Source organism: Balaenoptera borealis, assembly GCF_965194805.1.
Source record: "Balaenoptera borealis genome assembly, chromosome: 13".
Lineage (NCBI taxonomy): Eukaryota > Metazoa > Chordata > Mammalia > Artiodactyla > Balaenopteridae > Balaenoptera > Balaenoptera borealis.
In genome coordinates, this window is record NC_138870.1 from 32,398,766 (window position 1) to 32,422,331 (window position 23,566).

At 37.7% G+C, this 23,566-nt stretch overlaps 1 protein-coding gene across 18 annotated transcripts in view; it reads right to left on the reverse strand.

The window, feature by feature from the left end:
- The window catches only part of KIF21A (kinesin family member 21A), a 176,725-nt gene extending 160,221 nt beyond the window's left edge, over positions 1-16,504 (reverse strand). For 6 of the 18 annotated variants that reach the window (XM_082349338.1, XM_082349330.1, XM_082349337.1 and 3 more), the window contains exon 1: positions 16,051-16,501. In XM_082349338.1, coding sequence (XP_082205464.1) covers positions 16,051-16,094 — 44 coding nt within the window. In that variant the 5' untranslated portion in view covers positions 16,095-16,501. Of the gene's footprint in view, positions 1-16,050 lie in introns of all 18 variants that reach the window. The other 12 variants (XM_082349326.1, XM_082349324.1, XM_082349323.1 and 9 more) reach the window with 4 other exon arrangements.
- Positions 16,505-23,566: the final 7,062 nt, after the last annotated feature.

Consider the following 23,566-nt stretch of genomic DNA (forward strand, 5'->3'; position numbering starts at 1 on the left):
TTTGGTCAAATTGAATTAGAATGGTCAGGGATGGGAGCTACTAATTATCCTCACAAATCACTTTTATTCCTCCATTTTAGATATCAAAATATACTTAAGTAACTTCTGTTCTGCTTACAGTGAGCTTGGAGTAATAGCCTTCTTTTTACACTTTTACTATCTACACTTTACAAAGAGGCTGTAATGTACATAGCAGAAGTATAATCCACTTTACACATAGATGAACCTGAGTCATAGAGAAGCATCGCGTTATTTTTTCACAGGGTTACTCTTACATCACTGCCACCTAAAAGTAAGTCAGTGGAACAGAAGAGATCTGAACTCAAAGTCCAAAAGCATTACTTTCATCACGAAAGTTCATCTTAAAAGATTCAATCATAAAAGGAAAATTATGTAATGTACAAATAAACATATTTGATAGTCAAAAAAAAGGCACAAAGATGACTGCTTTTGGAAACAGAAATTCCTGTTATTGCATCCTTTTTTCACATAAAATAGAGAGCATGGTCCTTTGAATGTACAGAAAACAAATACATAAGCAAGGGTAGGGAATCTAACATGATTTTGAAGAATATCCATCCTCAGTTACATTACTCTATACTGCTGCGTTTATTATTTTGATAACTGATATTTGGAGTATTTTTCTGTTTGTCAAAGACAGCAAGTGGGGCTTGTCTTAAGTTTTAAGGCTGTCTTAAGTCATCTTCAGTAGTTCACTTAACTTTCTACCACATATTTTTTAACTTCATTTGTTATCAGAGTGTTTCATTTCACAGTAAACCAATTTGTGAAGGCCACAAAAGGTATTTATTTTACCAGTTCAATCAAGTTTGTTTTCTAAACAGGTTTGTTTTAAAAAGTGAAACTTGTTTTCAGGGTCATTTGTGTTTCTGACTTCGTTTGTTGATACTGTATCAGAAACTTATTTTTCAATGCAAACAAAACTAGTCATCTAGTCAAAGGTTTCAGCAGCTAATATTGCATAAAAATGGAAGACCTGATTATTGAATAAGGTTCTAAGGAAAAAAAGAGTCACAAATTGATTTTATTCTTCTCTAATCACAGTAATTAAACAAAATTTGCAAAATGACATGTCTCATAATATGAACTACTAAAAAAGGAATGCCAAAATTAATCAAATGTCTTAAGTTAGCAAAAGAACTCTGTCACCTCAATCAAATTTTTCAATTACCTCACATCAGGTGTGGAAATAGTAAGATGTTCTCCTACAGCTTATATATAAAATGAGTGTGTATGTATGTGTGTATACATGTATGTGAGCATGTATGTATATGTACATGTGTGAGGGTGTGTGCATATATACATACACATGAGGGTGTGAATATGTGTGTATTTCTGGTCACTTTTGGGGTCTTAGTAAAAACTCTTGGCATACGTAGAGTGTGCTCAGGTTAATGATATAACAAGCAATATACTTAAGCAGTTTAAGGATTAACATGTCGGTCAGCTCACCTTGCCAGGTAAGCAGTTGGAAATCAATAAGTATTTCCATGTCCTTAAAGATAAACAAGAAAGGAATGTAATTCCTTACTTACAACAGAGGACAAAGACTAAGAAAATATTTTATTCAACCTGGTCAAGAAAGCATAATGATCTCAGTCTTGACTTTCACAACTCAGTGTATTCAACAAACCAAGACATCCATTCTACTATATAAATACAATGCTAATAACATCAGCTGGTAACATGACGTCATATATTATCTAACATAAATGCACTATTATCATCCTTTTTTACAGCTTTATTGAGATATAATTGACAAATAAAATTATGATATTTAAAGTTTACATTATGATGATTTTGATATACATAAACATGTGAAAGGGTTCCTCCCATCAATTTACACATTACGTCACATATTTGCCTTTTTTTTTTTTTTTTTTTTTTTTGGTAAGAACGCTTAAGTTCTCCCAGCAAATTTCAACTATACAATACAGCGTTATCAACTTTAATTACCATGTTATACATTAGGGCCCCAGGACTTATTCATCTTATAACTCAAAGTTTGTGCCCTTTTACCAACCTCTCCCTATTTCTCCCACCCCCCATTATCCATTTTCTTCATCGTTAGAGAGAGACATAATAAATTGTAAAAAGGGTCCCCAAGTAAAGACTTGAAAGAATCCCTGCTAAAGAAAGAAATTTTTGCAAGTGAATGACTACAGTTGATATCTGTTGAGGCCTATATATGCCAAGCATTATTCTGAGTGCTTTATAAATATGCCAGTTAATTCTCATAACTATCACATGAGATTAGTATTCTTATGCTCTCCACTTCACAGAGAAACTAAGAAGGAGAACAAGAGCTCACCAAAGGAATTATCCATACCTCGAGGTGATTAGAAAGAAATAGTGGTTAGTCACTACAAGTCTTACCCAGAAGAGGAAGAGATTTAAATATATTATTTACATACATATATATATATATATATATATAGAGAGAGAGAGAGAGAGAGAGGATAGAGGTGGTAAGAAGAAGGAAGGAACAATAACTAAAAAAGGAAAAAAGAATCTGACATCTCCCAAGCACTTCTAAATGCAATGCATTTACAACATTCATATAATTTTAACAGCCCTATAAAGAAGGTATTAACTCCATTTTACACAGGAGAAAACTAAGGGTCATAAAGGTTGAGTGGCTGTCCTAAAATTCTGAACTCCAATCTTTGTGACTCTAAAGTCTATGCTCTTTTCAATAAGCCATGCTGCAAGGGAAAATAAAATAAGGCAGGGATGGAGTAAAGGGATAATAAAGAATGTGAACCCAGAAAAAAGAGAGGAGATGAACCAGTTTTTGGAAGTTCCTTGATGGATACTGGATACTGGGAGCCATGATGCTTTTAATCTAGAATGCAAGGCTGTCAGGAGCCAGAATGGCTACTTGATTTCAAGAATCAGTGCCCTTGATCTCTTCAACATTACTCTTCTTGCCTATCCCATCTCATTGTCAGTGAAGCTGCTATGAGAAAAAGCAATGGCCAACTCACCTAGATGTGCCAGTCCCATACTGAGCAATTGCAGAGTGCATACAAGTGGTCTGGCCTAGCTCAACACACCGTCTATGGACAGCTTTACCCAAATTGAGGTGCCAGTCCATCACTGTACATATGTTATATGGCCACAGCAGAAGCCAAGAGAACATTTTCATATCAATGTGAAGGTAGGCACAGTTCAGGAGTGACCAAAATTTTACATTTCAGAATGACAATCAAGAGAGCCATAAATGAGGTCTCAAAACTTCAAAGTTTTCTGATAATTCCAATATATCATTTTTGACCAAAATATCATAGGTACAAGTTGAGAATCTTTTCCATCAACCGAGATTAAAAAACAAATATCAATTTATTCAATATTTTGTTTATTAACATTACTATATTTTATACTATATTGGCCAGATTTATCAACTTCTAGTGGATTTTATCTTTTTTGGGGGGTGGGGGTCGTGTGTATCTGTGTGCGTATGTGTTTCATGTCAGTCCCCTACCAAAATCACAGCTTCTTGATCTCAGGTAAAATCGGTCTCAAAACATACTGGGGCCTCCAGGCTGGCATGGGTTAAGGAAGAAAGTTGGACAGCTAGCCTGGCCAGGGGCCTAGGTGACGTGGAAGTGAAGTGAGGTCCAGGGTGACTCAGGCTTGATCAGCGCCAGCACATGTACAAAAGTAGATTCAACCTGGTGGTGGCTTCCCATTCTGAGTGGCCCACATGAGTTGAAGGACACCCCAGTTGGAAAAAAAGGGGATGTTTCCCCTCCACAGAAAGGGGGCTTCCAATAATTTCACTTAATTGAGTGGATTTAGATTCAAGATATGAGAAAGGGGATATAAATCAGGAAACCAAACAGAAGCCAAGTCTGGACAAATAAAATAGGAGGTTACAGGGAAAGCTCTGACCCAAAAAGCATAGGCATTTAAGTTTGGAGCAGCAAAACAAATTTCAAACTAATGGGCAGGTGGGGCAAATAACACTGCTCTGATTTACTTGTGGCTTTATTTGGAACTGACCAAGAAACTCAAAGGTACTGAGGAGAGAAAAATAATGAAATTAAAATGACAATACTACTACTTTTTACAAAACATTTAGTAAGTACCAGTAGTATAAGGGTTTACATATATTATCTTATTTAATTCTCACAACAAACATATGAGGTAGGTCACTTTCTCTTATTGAGCCCCTGTAGACTTTGAATATAACAATATTTCCTGGAGTTCCTATAGACATTGAATATAAAGTATTTTCAGTCATAATAATCTAAGGAAGGGGATGAAAATTCTGGAACATGGTTGGCAGTATTTTTCACCAGCATTAACTAATTTGTACTGAGTCATCCTCACTAATATCCAGCTGCTGCTTCTGAGATGCAGTATTTATTATAATTCTAAAGGTTACATTAAAAAGCAGCAAAGGGACTTCCCTGCTGGCACAGTGGTTAAGAATCCGCCTGCCAATGCAGGGGACATGGCTTTGAGCCTTGGTCCGGGAAGATCCCACATGCCGCGGAGCAGCTAAGCCCGTACGCCACAACTACTGAGCCCACGTGCTGCAACTACTGAAGCCCGCGTGCCTAGAGCCTGTGCTCCGCAACAAGAGAAGCCATGGCAATGAGAAGCCTGCGCACTGCAACAAAGAGTAGCCCCCACTCACCGCAACTAGAGAAAGCCCAGGCACAGCAACAAAGACCCAACGCAGCCAAAAAATTAAAAAAGAAAAAACAAGCAGCAAAGCTAACAAGCTCATCCAAGGATCAAATTAATAATCTTGGCCTTATTACCATCACACTGAAATCAACTGGACTTACAGATCATCAGTATACACAGCACACAATAACACAATTTCTTTACACCTATTTTTAAATAGAACAAGGTAGACTCCTAATATTGAAACATATAAAATGAAACCACAAAAACGATGTCAAAACGTGCTCAAATTTAAAACTGCAAAATCATCAACTTTGAGTTACTCTATGTTGAGAGCTGTAGTCACAGAACACATGCAAAGGTAAATAAAATTATGATGAGTTATACTAAGTTAGTACAAAATTAAGAACCAAAGAAAACTAAGGAAACCCTATACTCAAAGACAGGAACTGAATCTGCTACAAAGTTAACAGTCCAATTACACTTATGTAACAAAATAGGTAAGAATATAATTAAGGACAGATGGAATGTTGCCAATCTAATGCCAAGTTGGAAAACTAAAATTCAAAAGTATCATTTTGTAAATTGAGACTTGAAAATGTCACAGATGTCACATCTGAATTAACCTTAAGTGGCAGCCCAAATAACTAGGAATGAAATCTGTAATCTCATGTTTTATCAGCAGTGGATAACTTCCATTTTACCGCAGGACAGATGCAGACACATTACCAACAGGCTGCTCAAACAAAATTGTTTTGTGTTGAATTAGGTGAACACAAGCAAATTAAAACACTTTAGATATGCACTGATTTTCAAGTTCAAGTTTCATGGTTATAGATCTGTGTTTGATTTACTTTACCATCAGTGGCTTAGACTAATGTGTTGAGTGAAAGTGTATTATACTAATACATTATTTATGTTGTTATAGATATAGCTGAAAAATTTAAAATTTTATTATCAATACATCTTTTTCTGAAAAGCATCCTCAGTACCATAACATTTAATCATATATTCTGGGTAAGAAGCACTACCCTCCCTCTTCAATTCCAAGAAATAGTCATTTGTAGACTTTGTGCTCATCAGTGGAAATGAAAGTGTTACCAAGAAACATAAGACACTGCACAACTCTTAGAAAATGAAATTAACATCCTTATTAGACAGTAAAGGCTTGACAATTAAATTACTGTTTGATATATGGAATTTAATAGAAACTGAATTGAATTAATGAAATAAGGCAGATGATGTGTAATATTTAGTATATTAACTCAAAATGCCCTCTTTAATATAAAGACATGGAAAAATTCTTATCCTTTACTCTATAAAGTGGTAAATATCAGGCTATAAAAGTGTATACACATTGCAGCAATTTAAAAAAAATGTAAGTACACATATGAAAAGATTAAAAATAAATATACAAAATGCCAGTAGTAATTATATCATGGTGGTAAACAATGATTGATTGCTTTTCTCATCTTTTCCCAGATACTTCTTCTAATTTGATTACATTATTTCAATAACAGAAAAAAAATCAAATAAAAATAACTTATGAAATTAAAAGCTGATTTTGGAGACAGACTATGCTTGCAAGATCTATTTTCTGCTTCTAAGTATCAGCCTTCTTTTAAAATGCTTTCAGCTAAGTTTTCACATACATCTATCAATGAACTCTGCAGGAACATTGCCCATCAGCTCTAGGTGCCAGAAAAAAATTTTATAGAAAATGTAAATAAATTTTTTAAATTCTGTGTTTTTATTACTTCTAGTCTTTTTACTCAGTTTCCTCCTTACAATGCTCTTTAATCCACAACTTGGTTTAGTGTATTGTTGCCAAGGTTGATGAGATGCAGCAAGGAAAGCATTAGCAACATTTTCAAAAATCTGGTGCAAGCCAATTCAGAAGGAAAATTCACACTATTATTAACCAATTTAGTCATCATTGTCTTACGTCAGGTTAAGCAACTAATGGAAAATATAACAATATTATTGTTAATCTCACAAAGTATATAGTAGTAACTTTACAAACACTAAAAACCATACCAACTGAAAGTCTTGTGTGAGAAGAGAAAGGAAAGAATAAAAATGGTGGATTTTACTAAACTATATAAAAAGGAATTTGGTAAGATAGAGAAGGATAGTATGTGATTTACATGTTGAAAACAAAATGAAAACTAGGAGACTGGGTAAAGTAAGGTTTTTGGAAGTATTTATATGCATTTTTTGTTACATTCATAGTGGTGTAAGTAATAGGCACTCAAAAAGCAAGAGAACAGACATAACACCTATAAAGTACCTTGCAAATTCAAGTTATGGCTTACATATTAGAGAATGACTAATCTAATTGCTAGAGTTTGGAATATAACCAATATATTCATCATTGGTTATATATCAAACTCATCTCTAATAGTATTACTGCCTGTGTTTGTGTAAAAACCATTTTCCATATGCTTTCCCACGGTTGTCTCTGTTGTTCTTTTCCCGAGTCCACTGAGGTAGGTGGATAACTATATACAAAGCCAAGTTTATCATTGGTAAGACCAAAACAGTTTTCTAATCATCCAATGTTCGTTCTATTATATCACATCGTTTCCAATTGCTTTAATGCCTCCAACTTATGTGATTCCAGTACACAATAGACATTCAATAATTATGTAATAAATGAATGAATTTTGATCTAAAAAAGTAAATTAACATTATAAGGCATACAACTGAGGGTAGAGGTGCCCTATGCCTCATTAGTACACCATGTGATCAACATACCACATCATAATAATTAACTACAGCTTGACCCTCTCCAGGGTTTCTTATTCCTATTTGCTGAAAGAAAAAGTCTCTTATTTATTCTATGTAGCTGTGTCAAATAATGTGAATGTCTACTCTGAAAAAATATAATTCATTCATCCTACTCAGAAGAACTGATATTGTCATGCCTAAGTGATAAACAAGCTCCCCCAAATTGAGAATAAGGTCAAATCCAATCTCGAAAACTAAAATTTTACTACATACTAAGAGATCCAAAGAGTAGGGAATAAACTTTAAGCTGTCCTTGATTTAGCCCCTGGGTGGGTTCATGATGCCCACCTCTCTAAAACCAAGTTTGAAAAATTTCTTGGTTTCCTTGCTCTAAATAGTACCCAAGTAAGTTAGACTGGGGTTAAATTCTGAATGACCTTCATTCCAAATCTGGACATGTAGATATCAGCTTGTTTCAATTCAATAACCCCAATGTCCTTCAAATGTTCTATTGTAATAGTGCTGTCAGTATATTATCACCTTCTTTTAAAAAAATGTCAAATATTCTCTCAGTTTGAGGGACATTTCAAGCTGAACAGTGAAAATCATAATATTATGTATACCTCTCCCACTGGAATTTGAGAGAGAGAGAGAGAATCACATACAGAAGGTCTGTGGCCCCAAAAGGCAGAAATTTCCCTGCATGAAGTCTAGAAAAGCTTCAAGTAGAGGTAGGATTTAGGATATTTTTTGGATGACAGGCCTCCAGTATGGCCAAAATGTGTTGTATCCTTTACTTCCTTCTAAAACAAGGATAGGAGGGACTGAGACGTTATATAAAAGTTTAAGAACCACCTTTCTAGTGAAGTAATACTCAAAAGTGTTTTTTTTTAAACCACTCAGATTTCTACCTCCAGCTCCATTTCCAGATCCCAATAAATATACCACACTGACCATACCCTACCTCTACCCTTCCCCACCCTCCAGCCATCCCTCCATAGTGAGGCTGCCATTATTACTGGAATGTGCTATAACCCTCAAATCTGTTGGGGTAGGAAAAAAAAAAAGTTTTAAGAACCAAGGTGAGGGGAGAGGGAGAAGGTCACATGTCCCAGGGCTAGCATTCACAAAATCCCCCTATTTACATAATTAATACTATTTCCAAATTAAGCTACACAGACATTGTATTTCCATGGTGGTTGTTAAAGCATTAATGTGTTATATGTATATGTTGAAAATAGTCTATATTATTTTTATAACCTAGTTCTGGCATTTCTTCACATTTTAATATAATAGGAACCTCAAAATATAGACCTGGATTTCTACTCCAGGGATCCCTCTCTCTCTCTCCCTCTTAAGAGGTTCTTTTTAGAATCACTGGTCTAGTTTCTAGAATTGAAGCAATCACAAAGCCAAAATAATGGACACTGAGATTGGGAGCACTCACTGAAATGTCAAATTAAACTTTTAAAGGGAGCACTTAAGGGATTAAAACTGTAGTTCATAAAATATAAATTTATTCTATGTCTGAGATGTCTGCCAGCAAAACATGAAGTCCTAGAAAATCCACAGCAACAGTCAATGGAAGACTTGAGCTGCTAGTTGTGGAACTTCAAGCAATTCCCTCAACTGCTCAGTGTCTCTATTACCTCAATCATCTTAAAGAAGGGGCCTCAACAAGCTAGTCCCTTCAAGGTCCCTTTCAGTTTTAAAATCCCTTTTAAATCCAATAATTATAGAGGTACTAAAAGTTATGTTCAATATATAAATGTCTAATAATTTCAGAAAAACTAAGAACAAAGGAACCTCAAATATAATTCTTAAACATTAAGAAATATCTTATAATTGTAGGATGTCATCAAAATGGTCCCCTTTGGCTTGTCTGTCATTTGCTTCAAATAAAGCCCGAGCCACAAGAAAACTATTTTAACACCCTGAGAAGATTAAATAGTTAATCCACTGGGAAACCAAGTTCAAAGACAGAATTCAGAAATCCGCTCTCCAGAGAGAAGTATTGAAACTAAAAAACATCCATTTTATTTTTAATAAAATTATTCTAATGATACACTGAATACAAATTATGTCATCTAGCATGCATTTTCATTGATGTATTTTCCTTCCTAATCTGAAACTTAGATAAAAGTAATGTCTAATGTTGACAGAAAATAACCATTTATAAGTCAGGGTCACACAGGGAAGCTGTAGCATGTCTTGCGGGAAAACATCCATAATAAGGGATATTCCAAGTTCACTTCTTTGAGGAGAAATGGATGAGAACTGGAAGATTGGGCAGATTATGAAATTAACTACCAAGATAATTTCTGCTTTCATGGTTTCACTAACCTGGAATTTCTAGTGCATCATTTACTACCCCATAATTATGCACCAAAATATTAACTAATTAGCAGGTAAGAGCTCAAGAGGTAGTAATAAATAGACATGAAATCTGAACTTCTGTGGAGTTCCAAATGACAATCAGACCTACCACACTATAAATTTAATAAACCTTATCTGAAGAAAAAGTATCAATTCATATTTAAATAAATAACTTCATTGACTTTCAGCTCATATCATCTACAAGCTCTTTAGTCTCCTCTCTTTCATTTCCCTTACTTTATGATCCACATACAAAGACATACAAGTAGGGCATACATGTTATATCATACATACAAAGATAGAAATAATATCCTTCTAATGCACAGGCTTTGGAGTTCAATTTTTGTATGAAATATGCTTGGATGTAGGGCATATTTTTTGTTTTTTAAATCACTGTTCTGGAGGAATATATGAACTAAAAAAATGCTATTAAAAAAATAAGAGATAAATAAAAACTAAACTGCAACAATTGTCTTTAATTTCTAGTTTGTGCTGTTGATATGTTTTATGTTAGGTCCTACGTAGTTTGTGCATTTAAAAAGAGCCTCACACTGCTAGGTCTAAGCTCCATGAAAGCAGGGACCATGTCTGTCATGTATGTCGTGTACCCTCAGAGGTAGGAAAGTGTCCAGCACATAGTAGGCACATGATAAATGTCTGATGCATGAAGAAAGGAATAAACAAATGACCAACAGCAGATAACCACCTGTTTCCATGAAACATTTCTAAAAGACTTGCTCATCTGCCTCTACATTCTCTAAACATTAAATTGTTTCAAATAATTTACCTCATGTGTATATTCGTGTTTCAGCTTGAAAGATCCTTATTACATTGAAACTAGTATGTGAAATATTGGGTTGGCCAAACAGTTTGCTAGGGTTTTCCCATAACATCTTATGGAAAAACCCAAATGAACTGTTTGGCCAACCCAATATTTTGAAAACATTTGGAAATATTTTTAAGAACAGAGAAACAGGTACCAGAAGCCTGAGTTTGAGTTCCAATTCTGGTATTTAGTGGCTGAGAAACCTTGAAAAGGTCACCTAGTATCTTTGAGACTCACTTTTTCATCTGTATAAGAGGGATAGTATCTATCCAGCCTACCTCATAGTGTTTTAATGTAGATTAAATAAAATACTGCATATTTGTATTACAGCCAGAATTGGACAAAGAGACCACAAAAGTCTAAATGTTTCCTCTTAAGTAACAACAGTACCCACGATAAACATATTGTGGGAAAGTCAAGTCTGAAATGTTAAAATAGGTCCTTCCTGTCAATATAGAGGCACCGTTAGTACCAACAGTTTGGCTAACAACAAAAAAGTCACATATTTAACAGACTGCATACAGAAAGGTTCTTATAACCCTTACCTTTACACTGCCATCTCAGCATGAGGGAAAAGAAAAGTTCAGGGAGGTCACATTGCAAATCAGTGCGCCAGTGGCAGACCCAAAACAGAGCTTTTGACTATCCAGTCAGCACTTAAGCTAGCTGAGCAATGCCACTTCTTAAAAGTGCTGTAGTAAGGTAAAAACACAGCAAATTAGACAACATTACACACTAATCCAAACTCACTGTCAAGGATATGTCCTGTTCTCTGCCAAAGCCAAGAAAAAAATTGTAGCTCACAACCACGTATAGACAATGACATGAAAACACAATGGTCCTTTCTGTATCTCCATTTTCTTTCAGCTCTTGACATATTTTGCAAGCTAAAATTCTTGGGGAAAATGTTTCAAATGTTACATCAGCATTCAGACATAGTGGGAAAAAGGGAAAGTGTGAGCTGCCCATTCCCCTCGCTTGGCCCCACGGTAGGCGCCTTGCAACAAACACTGTACTTTCCTTCACCACATCATTTCATAGTCTTAGATTTAGAATTCAAAATGTTTGAGTTTACTATTTTAAGTTAACTGAATGGTTCAATTCAGTATACTACTTAGATAATAAAAATAGAATATACACTAAAAATTGCTCATTTTGTAGGTGACACTTATGAACTTACTACATTTTCTAGGAAGTCAGCTATCATCAGTCTACTATCGATAACTTTCTACACCTATGCACCCAGAGGGAAAAAATGTTGCTGTTAAATCAAATCTTACATGTACATATGTGCATAGATATGTGCGTATGTGTATATATAACCACTCTAAAAACAGACACCCAATATTTTGGTATTTTCTTGATCTACAGAAAATACCAGATCTATGATGTGGTGGCTATGAACATTTTTATTCTATACCTCTTCCTCACATTTTTTTAAACTATAGAGCAGCACTATCCAATAAAAATATAATGGTAGCAACATTATATTTAATTTTAAAATTTCTGGTAGCCACATTTTAAAAAAGGAAAAAGAGATAGATGAAATTAATTTTAATATTTTATTTAACTCAACATATGAAAACACTATCATTTTAACATGTAATATAAAGATTGATATATTTTTCATACTGTTTTTAAAATCATATATATATATGATTTATGAATATTTATATATTACACAGGCAATACATGTCAGTTAGGAGGCTAAATTTTCATCAGAAATACTTTATAAGTATTTACATTTCATAAACTTTACAGATAAAAAATAGGTCCACATAGCCACATTGTTCCAAGCACACCTAGAAGTTTTCCAAAAACTAAATGGACAGCTTTTAAATTTAATTAAAATTAAATAAAAATTAAAATTTAGTTTCTCAGTTGTGTTGAAACCAAGCAGGACCCTGCAGGGTCTTCCCGGGGACAGACACCCCTCCCCATGTCCCTGGCCTCTTGTTTGTAGAAAAGCTTTAGCCTCCTAGGCCTTCCCCAAGTTCCAAAGAGCATATTTAATCAGAGTAATGCAGACACAAAGGAAAACAGTCAAGCAAGACAAAATAATAATAGTTTTATTTTTATTAAAACAAAGTCAAGGGCCCTTAGTTCCTCAAGGGCTATAGATAATATTCTGAGCCATATCCCTGAGTGGTTTTACAGATACTAAAGCCCCCACCAGGTGGAGGAAGTTAACTGCATGCTGACCACAAGCAGGTAGACCCCAGGCCAGTTGGAACCAGAAGGTTGATGATGTTAACTCCTGAAATACCACCCTGTTACCTCACCACCAACCAATCAGAAAGATATCCACAACTGATCACACACCCTGAGACCCTCTCCCTCACCTTGCCTTTAAACACCCTTCCCTGAAAGCCATCAGGGACTCTGGGTCTTTTGAGCATGAGCTGCCCATTCTCCTTGCTTGGCCCCACAGTGGGTACGCCTTGCAATAGGCTGTGCTTTACTTCACCACAACCTGGTGTCAGTAAATTGGCTTTGCTGTGCACTGGGAGAGTGGAACTAGGTTTGGTTCAATTACAGCATTAATCATAATTCAAGTGCTCGATAGCCACATGGGGTTGGATAGCGGGAGAGGGAGGGTGATCTGAATCCATACCTACCACAATGAAAGATACCCTACAGAACACCTCAGATATACTCTGCCAAAAGGTATTTTCAGAAACTGAATTTAAAATGTTCTTCCTAAATGAAAAACTTTCTGTTTAACTTCTTTTCCCCAAAGCTTTATATGACCCATGCTCTTATTTTGAGAAACCTAAAATAGAGTCATCAGCTTTAACATACTGATAAGTCTCCATATCTAATTAAGCACAAGAACCTCTAGGACACTGTGCATTTACATAAGTAGAGTCAACTCTTTATTATTTGTTATTACATTATTCATTGAAGGGGAAAAGTAAGTCAAGTGCCCTGATCATTTGTGTCTATGTGTTGATTTATTTATCCTGCTGATGAAGTCTATCACAAACTGGAAGGTAAGACTGGAGGTCACTGGAAAGATTAAAAAATCAGAGGAAATAGTTTAGGTAAGTTCAGGTTCCCCCTTTCTGAGCTCTACCTTTTCTAGGAATATCGAGGTATGAATATCCTGTCAAAGTCATTCATTTGTAATTAAACTAGTTCAGAACCAGGAAGAGGCAAGTGACCTTAAGCTAAGTAAAGTTTTGCGAAGCATGTTCTTGCCTCTTACCTATGTAGATTTAATGGTTAAGAACTTGAGGTCTAGAGTCAAGCTGTCTGGGTTAGAACTCTGTTTCTGCCACTTGCTACCAGTTTAACTTGGGGAAGGTTACCAAATCTTTCTGTGTCTCACCTATAAAATGGCCATAATAATAACAGGACCTAAGTCAAAGATTGTTATGATGAATAAATGCAATTTCACAGAATGTAAAACATCTTAACACACAGCACTGACCCTGGCACATACTATGTGTCCAATCATTATTGCTATTTTTAGCTCAGAAATTAGGACAAAAGAGACGGGATTTTATGTTCAATAAATATTTGTTTTAAATGAAAACATATGTCCATACACTTTATAAATGCCAAAGTGCTATATAAGCTATTTTTATCCTATGCAAAGTAAGTTTAGAGAGTCAATCTATTCAGACAATGTATTTAATGGAAAAAAAAAAAAAAGATCCTCACAATGTGGCTTACTTTACGTGTTTTTATAAAGCCTTTCCCCAACAAACAGACCCACACATATTCCCTTAAAAAAGTGCTAACATGCATACCAAAACCAAGTATAAGTTATTTATCTGTCAACATCACTTTAGGGTGATTCATGACTCTGTTCACCTCCACTGCAAGCAGCATCAGTTTTAAAAGCATGGTCAATAAACTGCCCTGTGATATTCTAGAGAATTCACAGATTAAAAAAATATTAACTCTCTAACAACAGTTTCTCTGACAGCCAATTTTCTTTTTTTTTTTTTTTTTGTTTTCATTACTATTTTATGCTCCTTCTTTACCCTCCTTGACCAGACCTGCTAATTAACAAAACTGCATCTTACTGGGTTTCCTCTTTTTCTCTCCCCTTCATTTGCCAGGTACAGTCACTAATAAGCATTAAAAGGCCAAAAGAGAGGTAGTAGCAGTAAACAGGAGAAACAAACTAATCCAGCAATTGGATAAGTAGCCCTAGAATAACCAAGAAGGCCAAATTAAAGCTTCAAAAGCTTTATAACAGGTGGTTCTAAACAGTCATAAAACAGTCACCTCCATGGGTGGTCATCCCCTGGTCTGTAAAGGGAATGAAAAAATAATCTTTAAAATTCATTTTATTCTTTAGATGATTAAAGAGACAAAGTATATATAAAACTACCATTTCTATACCTAACCAAGATTTGTCACTAAAATAGCTATAGAAATACTGACATGATAGGATTTTAAGAATAACTTTTCAGAAAGACTACAAGGGTAGAAAATTTTTTAAAATAATTTCTCAGAGGACAGATTATTTTTATAAATCTTTAATGTATACATAAAGAGAAATTAATTCACAGACTGTAAGAGCTATAAAAGCAACGCCACTTACTCTACCATGAATGCTTCATTAATATTTCAGCGATGATGTTGCAATTTTCCATGAGCAACTGTCAGAGCTCTGCTTCTTGATATGTATCAACAATCCAAATTACATTCAATACTCGGGTATCCGTCCTTGACCAAATTACAATGTTGATGTATCTAGTATTTCAAAACTCTCACCCAGGCATATGTAATTTTACATTGTAACCATCCTGCTGAACCTCAGTATGTTTCTTTTTCACCCAGTCACCCATTTAACCCTTACACTTGCTGAGGAGTTTTCTTCCTTCTACAGACCTAGCACCAGGGAATTTTCCCTTAAATATAATATCCCTTCCAACGCCAGAAATGTCTTCAATACCCACACGCTGGTGCTAGCTAGTCCCCGCCGGTGCTTAACGAGACGTCCATTTGCACAGAAATCTAGACCCCCACCGCTGTAAGGCTTTGTCTCCTGTCTCCGAAGGCCGGAGTTGCAGGTACACGTAAAGACAGTCACGCTACAAATATAAGAGCACCACAGCCCAGGAGAGCGGCAGCTCCTCCGGGCAAAGCCAGACAGGCGATCGCCCGAGGCTGCCGAACCTGAGGCAACTGTTCCTCGGGGGCACGACCCGGCGGGGACGGGCGGCGACGGCTTCTCCGCCTAGAGGAGTCAGGCGCCCCCGGGACCGGGCGCCGCGCAGCCGCCCGTCACCTGCAAACTCCCGGGGCCCGAGGCGAGAGGCTTCCCAGCCAGCACTCGGCCGCGCGCGCCAGGCCGGCGGAGACCCGCCGCCTCGGTTTCCAGAGCCGCCGGGCCCCCGCCGGGCCACCTCTCAGGTCTCCGCAGCGCGGCGGCCGGTGCCCCGGGCCAGAGCAGATCCTCGCCGCGCCCGCAGCCCGCCCGCCGCCTCGTCCGTCCTCACCTGACAGCCACCCGCACAGAGCTCTCGTCCGGGGCGCCCCACATGCCGGCGGCAAGCGACAGCCGGGCCCCTGGGCCTCTGCACCGCGGAACTGAGGCGCCGCCGGAGCCGCGGCGGTCGCGCGCAGGAGGCTGGAGCTGCAGGGGGCGGACGGCTCACCTCCGCCGCGCTCCAGCCATGTTGGGCGACTGAATGGAAAGGTGGCGGCGGCGGCGGCGCTGAGGCAGAAGGAGGAGGAGGTGATTCACCGCTCGCGGGTGCCCGCCCCTTCTCCCCAGCTCAGCCCCCAGCACTGGGGCGGAGACGCAGCGCGCTGAATGGCTAGCGCGGCGGCGGCGGAGCCAGCAGGCCGCTCAGGGGCCTCCTGCTGGACAGGCGAGTGCGCCCCGCCCCCTCTGATGGGGACGCGGCCTGCGGGCGGACGGGCTGAACGCGCCACACCCGCCCGGGCTCTCCGGGCTGCTGGCCCCGCACTGCGTCAACGGCGGCCTCGCTGCCGGCCCCACCTAGCGCTGCCCAGCCTGCGCCCCGCCCTGCCCTCGCCGGGCACTGCCAGGCGCTGCTGGCCCGGAGGCGCGCGGGGGAGGGATGCCGGCCGCGAGCTGCCCATGCCCCAGGGCGACGAGCCCTGCGCCCCTGCAGGCTCTTCTGTGAGAATGCCGCGGCTACAGCCCGCCCTGCTGCAGCCTGCCTCTTTTCTAAAAGCAAAGCTTGATTCCCCAGCGCAGCGCCAGCAATCTGCCAGCTGCCGCTCTGGTTCGCCTTTGTTTCCACCCTTAGCTTATTGTCCTCTCTCCAGCTTGGACTCTGACCCCTATCCCCAGCCCCCTATGAACGTTCTCCTTCCCAGGAGTCAGTCATTCATACTAAACCGGCTCCCGGATTTGGCCACTGCCTCTGGGCAGCTGGGTTCTGCAGTCCATCGCCCATTTACCAGCCCGTGTGGGCTATGGAAATGATGGACCCTTGAATGCCCTTCTGTTAAACCATTTGTACACTGGTAAATGAACTGCACCCTGGTACTGCCAAGAGTTCCCAGAACTGAATATCCACCAAGACCTGCTGTGTAGTAAATCCTTCTCAACGGACTTTCTTTCCCTTCTGGCCTTCAAAAAGCACCTCCCAATCCAGGGATTCTATCAACATTGACCCATTGTGGTTTCTGCTTGTGGCTATTGTGCTTCCCCATTCCTTTAGATAGCTCTGTGGAAACAGCCTTTATTAGCTTTGCCACAGAGTATCTTTTGTGGGCTGCCCCATACATTTCTCTAAATTAACATGTGGGTTCCTACAAAATAGTATAATACATTAAATGGCACCATCCAAATAAAGACACTGTCCCAAGTACCTACAATCTAAAATGGCACACGTAATCATCCTTATCAGCAGAGATACAGCAGCATGGGTCAGAGACAGCAGCACAGATTGGGACAAACAAGAAGTGTTTAATGATTTTAAGTGAAGGCCTATGTGATATATAATTATAGAAGTTTTAAATTTATTCCATCCCTTAACCTCAATACTCCTGAGTCTTAACAGACATAACTAGGAGGTAAAGAGGGCAGAGATGGTGAATACCTTCTGCAGATCAAATTGGTGGCAAAGCTCTCCTGCCCTCTGGAGAACCTCCTCTTCCTCAGTATTTGTCTGTCAGCAAATCAAAACACCATTTCCTCCTTCCCTGGCAGTCCCACATCTGGGTGGATCTGGACTGGCCACCTTGGTTCTCGAATTGATAAAAGCTACAAGGAAGGCAAGTAAAGCCAAGCAAACTTAGCAAGAAAACTAAAGAGAAGTATGTATAATTTAAGAACTTATTATATTAAAAAAAAATTCTCATTTAGAATAGTACTAGTATATACATGTTTCAGTAGGAGCTGTCAGAAACACAAATGCCACCAGGAGCCAGGCAGGGAATTTAAGTGAGTGGAGCAGGCAGAGTGAGGGCTGTGATAAAATAGAGAACATAGGCTTCTTGCAAAGGCAGTGGCCCTCCTTGGCTCTGGCCAGCTGGAATGCAGACCCAATGCCGCCAAGCTTTTTGTTTGCTTGTATGTTTGTTACTTCTCAAGAAATAGAGAAAAGTCAGACTTTTTTATGTGAAAATTCCTTAGTTTTAAATATCAATAACTAATTCAGCACCATATTTACATACCATGCAAACCAATCAAAATAGGTCTCAGGCCAACTTCAATCCCAAGCCATCAGTCTGGAACATCCGGCCAAAACATTAGCACCAATAATAGCTGTGTCTTTGGATACGTGTTGCACATGGGTTCAGGAAGTTAGTATAACAATTCAAATTCCTATTGATGACTCAGTATTTTTCTCCCAAATTTCAAAATTTATAAATCAACTGTATATTTTGTATTTACTTCAGATTCCTTATGGCTGCTATAACCCCTTTCTTTATGGCTCACCTAATTAATTAATTATCTTAACTTGAACAAAATTCTGAGGAAAGAGCTTTTAGCATAAGAGCAAAAAATCCTTTCCCCATTATTCACTCAATAAATATTTAATAAGCAGCTGCAATATGCAAACAATGCTGGACACTAGTGATATGGAGAGAATTAAGAGTGTCTTACAGTCTAGTTCAGGGAGACAAATTTGAAAATCCGTAAGTGCAATAATAGAAATTATGACAAGAGTATGATAAATTCCATCTGGAAGGGTGAGGAATTCTTTAGATATAGACCACTCAGGATGATCTCCCTGAGTCCACTCTTGCATCCACACTGCAAAAAAGTGATCTTTTAAAACATAAGTCATTTATGTTATTCCTCTGCCTGAAACTTTCCAATGGCTAACTAAAACAAGTAGAATAAATTCTTGTAGATTTTAAGGCTCTGGCCTCTCCAAACTCTAGCCTTATCTTTTGCCACTCCAAGTTTTAACAACTACTTTTCAGTGAAACTGGCCTTCTTTCTGTTTCTTGAAAACGAAGTTTTTTCCTGCCTTAGGACATTCCCACTAACTAGTCCTTCTACCTGGAATGTTCTTTCCCTGAATCTTCCCATAGTTGGCTTCTTTTGGTCTTTTAGGTATCAGCTTAAATGCAATCTCCTCAGAGGGACCTCTCCTGATAATTCAATCTAAAGTAGCACTCCCAGAAGGCCAGCTCACATGATTTGCGTGGCCCAGCGCAAAGTAAAAATGCAGTGTCTTATTATGAAAGCAATATAATAATGTAGTTAAAGATACTAAAATAAAAAGTTTTTTCCTTTCTTCTGAGCTCTCCCATTAAATAGTAAGTAAAAACACTATTTAATGTCATTTTCCATAAAGAAAATTTTTAAATTTTAATTATTGGCATAATTTTACCATTCATCTTTTATTGTTCAATGCCAGCTTTAAGTATGAAAAGCACTTAACGCATATGTGTAATTATAAATTATACAATTCCTGTTGTGTAGTGCATACATGCATGTGAATTTGATTCTTAACTGAACCATGGAAACATTACACAAAACTAACTCAACTGTTTTTATTTTACTTCTTGATATACCTACATTCTACTAACAATTTCTCACCTTTGGCTTGCAGATGAATAAGGAAGAACTGAAAGGAAGAGGAACTACCTTTCCCTGTCTTTCTTTACCTTTTATGTCATCATTTTCAGAGTCAGTGGTTGGCAGCTACAGGGAAGTGTAAATAAGAAATAAGATAGGGTTCTTGTTCAATGTGCTTCTTAGAATGCCATTGCCTTCTTTTGCATTTGAAGCAAGTTCTGGTTTGAGGGAAGCATGGCCTCTCAAGGTGTCAGCATCCCTGCTTAGTCAGTCAGAGATGTAACACTTTTACCTCGTACTTGTCCTGGCTTTGAATCTTACTTAACTTCCATACATCGTGCATCAACCAAGATTCTGTGCTCACAGGGCATCACAAAAGCTATGAGAATGGTGTGCTAAGGAATGGAGGTTATGGGTATTGCACATATGTCCTCTACTTACCCACATGCTCCACTGTCTTATCAGACCTCCTTTACAAAACAAATCCAAAGATAAAATTATTAAGAATTTCAAGACAGTGCTAGCAGGGCATTAAACAAAAGTAGGGTCCCTCTAAGCGCAGGGCCCTGTGTAGCTGCACTGATTGCTCACCCATGAAACCAGCACTGTACCCCCAGTTACTCGCTATCACATCACTATTTTATTTCTTCATAGCCCTTATCACTAACTGGTATCTTCTTGCTTTTTGTTTATTTCTTGTTTATGGTCTGCCTCCCTCCATTTGAATTTGAGTCCTAAGATGGCAGGGATCTTCTCTGTTTTATTCACTGATGTATCTGTAGCTCCTACAACATGTATCTGACACATAGTACAGGTCACTAAATATTAGCTGAGTGACTATGTGAGTTTGGGCAAGATGCTTTTGTATGTAAGTAATGTATTTTCTGCCTTATGGAGTTGTTTTGTAGATTGAGAGCTTTGCTTATCATATGTTAATCACAGCACTAACTCACAATAAGTACACAATAAAGCTAGCTATAAAAAGAGCTACATACGTATATAATATATAATATAAATACATTTGTAAATATGAATTGTTTTACAAAGCAGGTACTGATGCTTTAGTTGCACCTGTCTAAGGTGTATTTGGGCAAAAGATACATTCTAGCACACCCTAAGCAAGCATCCAAAAGGAAGCTACAACATTCATGAGGGCAACTATCACCAGTTTTTTTTTCCCGCTAGGCTATCTACCCCGTGTTTTTTCTGGTTTCCACATTCTAATCAGTCATTAAAAGTTATTTGCTACTTCCTTTTTGCTGCTAGCAGAAAGACTAAAAGAAATAGTACTGATTACAACTCCATATGCAAACAACTGGCTTTGGGAGAGCATGGCTGGACAAATATCTCCTCAGAAATCTTTTTGGGAAAAAACCTTAAGAAAACTAATCCTTAATACCATAATCAGAAATATCAATTTTCCTTCATGATTCATTTTGTTTTATACATTTTCCCTATTAATAACAATGGAAAGCATTTATAGGGCTTTTCCACCATGCCAGTGCAATGTGCTAAGTGACTAGCATGCATTATTTCACTTGATTCTTTCAATGACTCTGGAAAGTGGGTACAATTACTACCTCCATTTTACATGTGAGGAAACAGAAGCCTCCCCAACAACTCTAACTATTAAAATCTTGTCTATATTTCAGGCCCAACTCAAAAATTACCTCTTTCTTCAGACTTTTCCTGATTTCACTCCTCCTCTGGACCAGATGTATGATATTTTCCTTCTGCTAAATCTCTGTTGTACTTCATGTATGTCTTTGTTATTGTTGTAATTATTAGTTTTTAACTCCTCAACTACATCATAAATTCCTAACGGGCAGAATTTGTGGAAAATTCAAGAGTGCAGCCAATGCTTACTTGTATAAGTCAGCGATTACCAGAAGAAGGGCATAGTCAGCGATTACCAGAAGAAGGGCATGCTATGCTTTTATTTCAATACAGAACAAGTTTTCATTGTAGATCATCTGCTGTCCATTGGTTATGGTTCTCTGAGAGACTGTTTCCTGACCATAGTGTCTATGAAAAGTGGCGTTCAAACTATCAGGAAGGAAACCAGAACACCTGAGCCCAGCAAATGTAAGCAAGGTTTCGTTAATTTTGGAGATGGAGGACATTTTACAATTCTAGTTCATCCCTTTCATTTTACAGATAAGGAGACAGTTCCTGAGAGAACTGACCACCGTACCGGTTTCCCCTCCTCCCAACACACACACATATTACACAGTAAATTAGTAGCAGAGCTAAATAAAAATCCAGGCATCTTGACTCTCTGTTCTGGCCTCTTTGTTCTTCACTGTTAGTTTCACTATACATTTTATTCTTTGGGCTTAGAAAATCTCAGCCTACACTACAAGTGTTTGCATATGAAGAATATATAACTGGAAAGTAACGCAAGGCAAGCTTAAATACTTATAGTAGTAGATTACCTCATGATAAAAGCAGTTTAACATCTTGTAAATTTATTTTTAATGACATAACATTACTAAAAAATCAAACTTTTAACTATATACACTTTTTTCATTTATGTTTATTTTAAATATTGGTGAGAGTTATTTCTGCGTGGAAAATAAAGGTTTGAATGATTTTTTTCTTTCTTTGTATCTTTCTTGAAAATTTAAAAATACATAAATCACTTCTACAGGAACAGTGAAATTACTCTTTAAAGAGGAAAAAAATGGCAGGTAGCTAAACTTCTCTTTATTAAGAATAAACAACTAGATAAAGGCTAAATTTCATTGTTCACACTTAAAATCAGAGTTTGAAATCTAAAATTGCATATAAAGTCTTGGTCCTGAGTACCAAATCTAAGAGGAATTCAAAGAATACTCTTCTCTCCAGTACTAGGACTTTTTTTGAGTTTGCAGCATATGTGTATTTGCAGGCAGCTTGATTACCCCAAAGTACTGGCCCAGTTAATTGCATTCAAATGCAAATTACAGCTATTAAGTCATGCTGGTCTTGAGCCAACATCTCGAGCCAAGCTAGTAAGAGGAGAGTGTTTTTTTCTAACTGGGCAGGACTGAACTTGAGAAGCAGTTTGGGATAGTCTTCCATTAGAACCTCATTCTTTGTGTGGTTTTGTTTTTTAATTTTGGAATATTATAGAACTGAATCACCAAAAGATAATTTTATTAGTTATTTCTAATTGAGAACATTTCACCATTTACTAGCCCATACCCTTATTTATTCATCAATACCGCCTTTCTTTTCCTGTATCTGTTGATTGAAATTCCTGCCTTTGTTTTCTCTTTTCTAAACATTTTCTTTTCTTGTTACCTCCACATGGGTATTTTTCAAATTCTCATGGTTCTGGATACCCTGAAACCAAAAGATTAATGAAGTTCTGGATTTTTCATCCTTATTCTATTTTTAAAAGACCTCCAGCAATTAAAAATATGAAGTTAAGGTTAATTATAATTTATATGACAAATATTTCATCAACTTTTGCAATAAACGTGTGCTTAGCTTTATCTCAATAAAGGTACCCATTTGGTAGAATCAGTGCTTTTTAAGGGAAAACACACAAGTTAAACTTGTAAGATGCTTTACTTAAATCAGTATCTAACTCTGCTCTTACTTCCTTGATTTGATCTGAAAACAGTTATTTCACAGTAGACTCCACCAAGAAAGTCCTCCCAGACAGGAGAAGCTGGTGACATTTGTATTTATTTTATGATCCCAAACCACCTCTTCAATTTTTGCAGAAGTATAAAAGGGAAAAACCATTTCTAATAGGAAAATTGTTGTTACACTTTCTTTTTAGCCCAAAATGAGTATTTAAAGGACTTCTTTCTGCTTCTGACAGTGGCAACAAAGATTAAAAACACAGATATGGACAAAATAAGATGTCAATGCGCAGCAAATTAGCAGCAAGCTAAGGGCAGCCCCTAAACACACTTGCTTATGCATACACCACAAAAAAGAAGGTGTGTTTCAATATCAATGAGAAGTAAGGTGGGTAGAATCTAGAAAGCAGAGGAGTTTAGATTGATAAA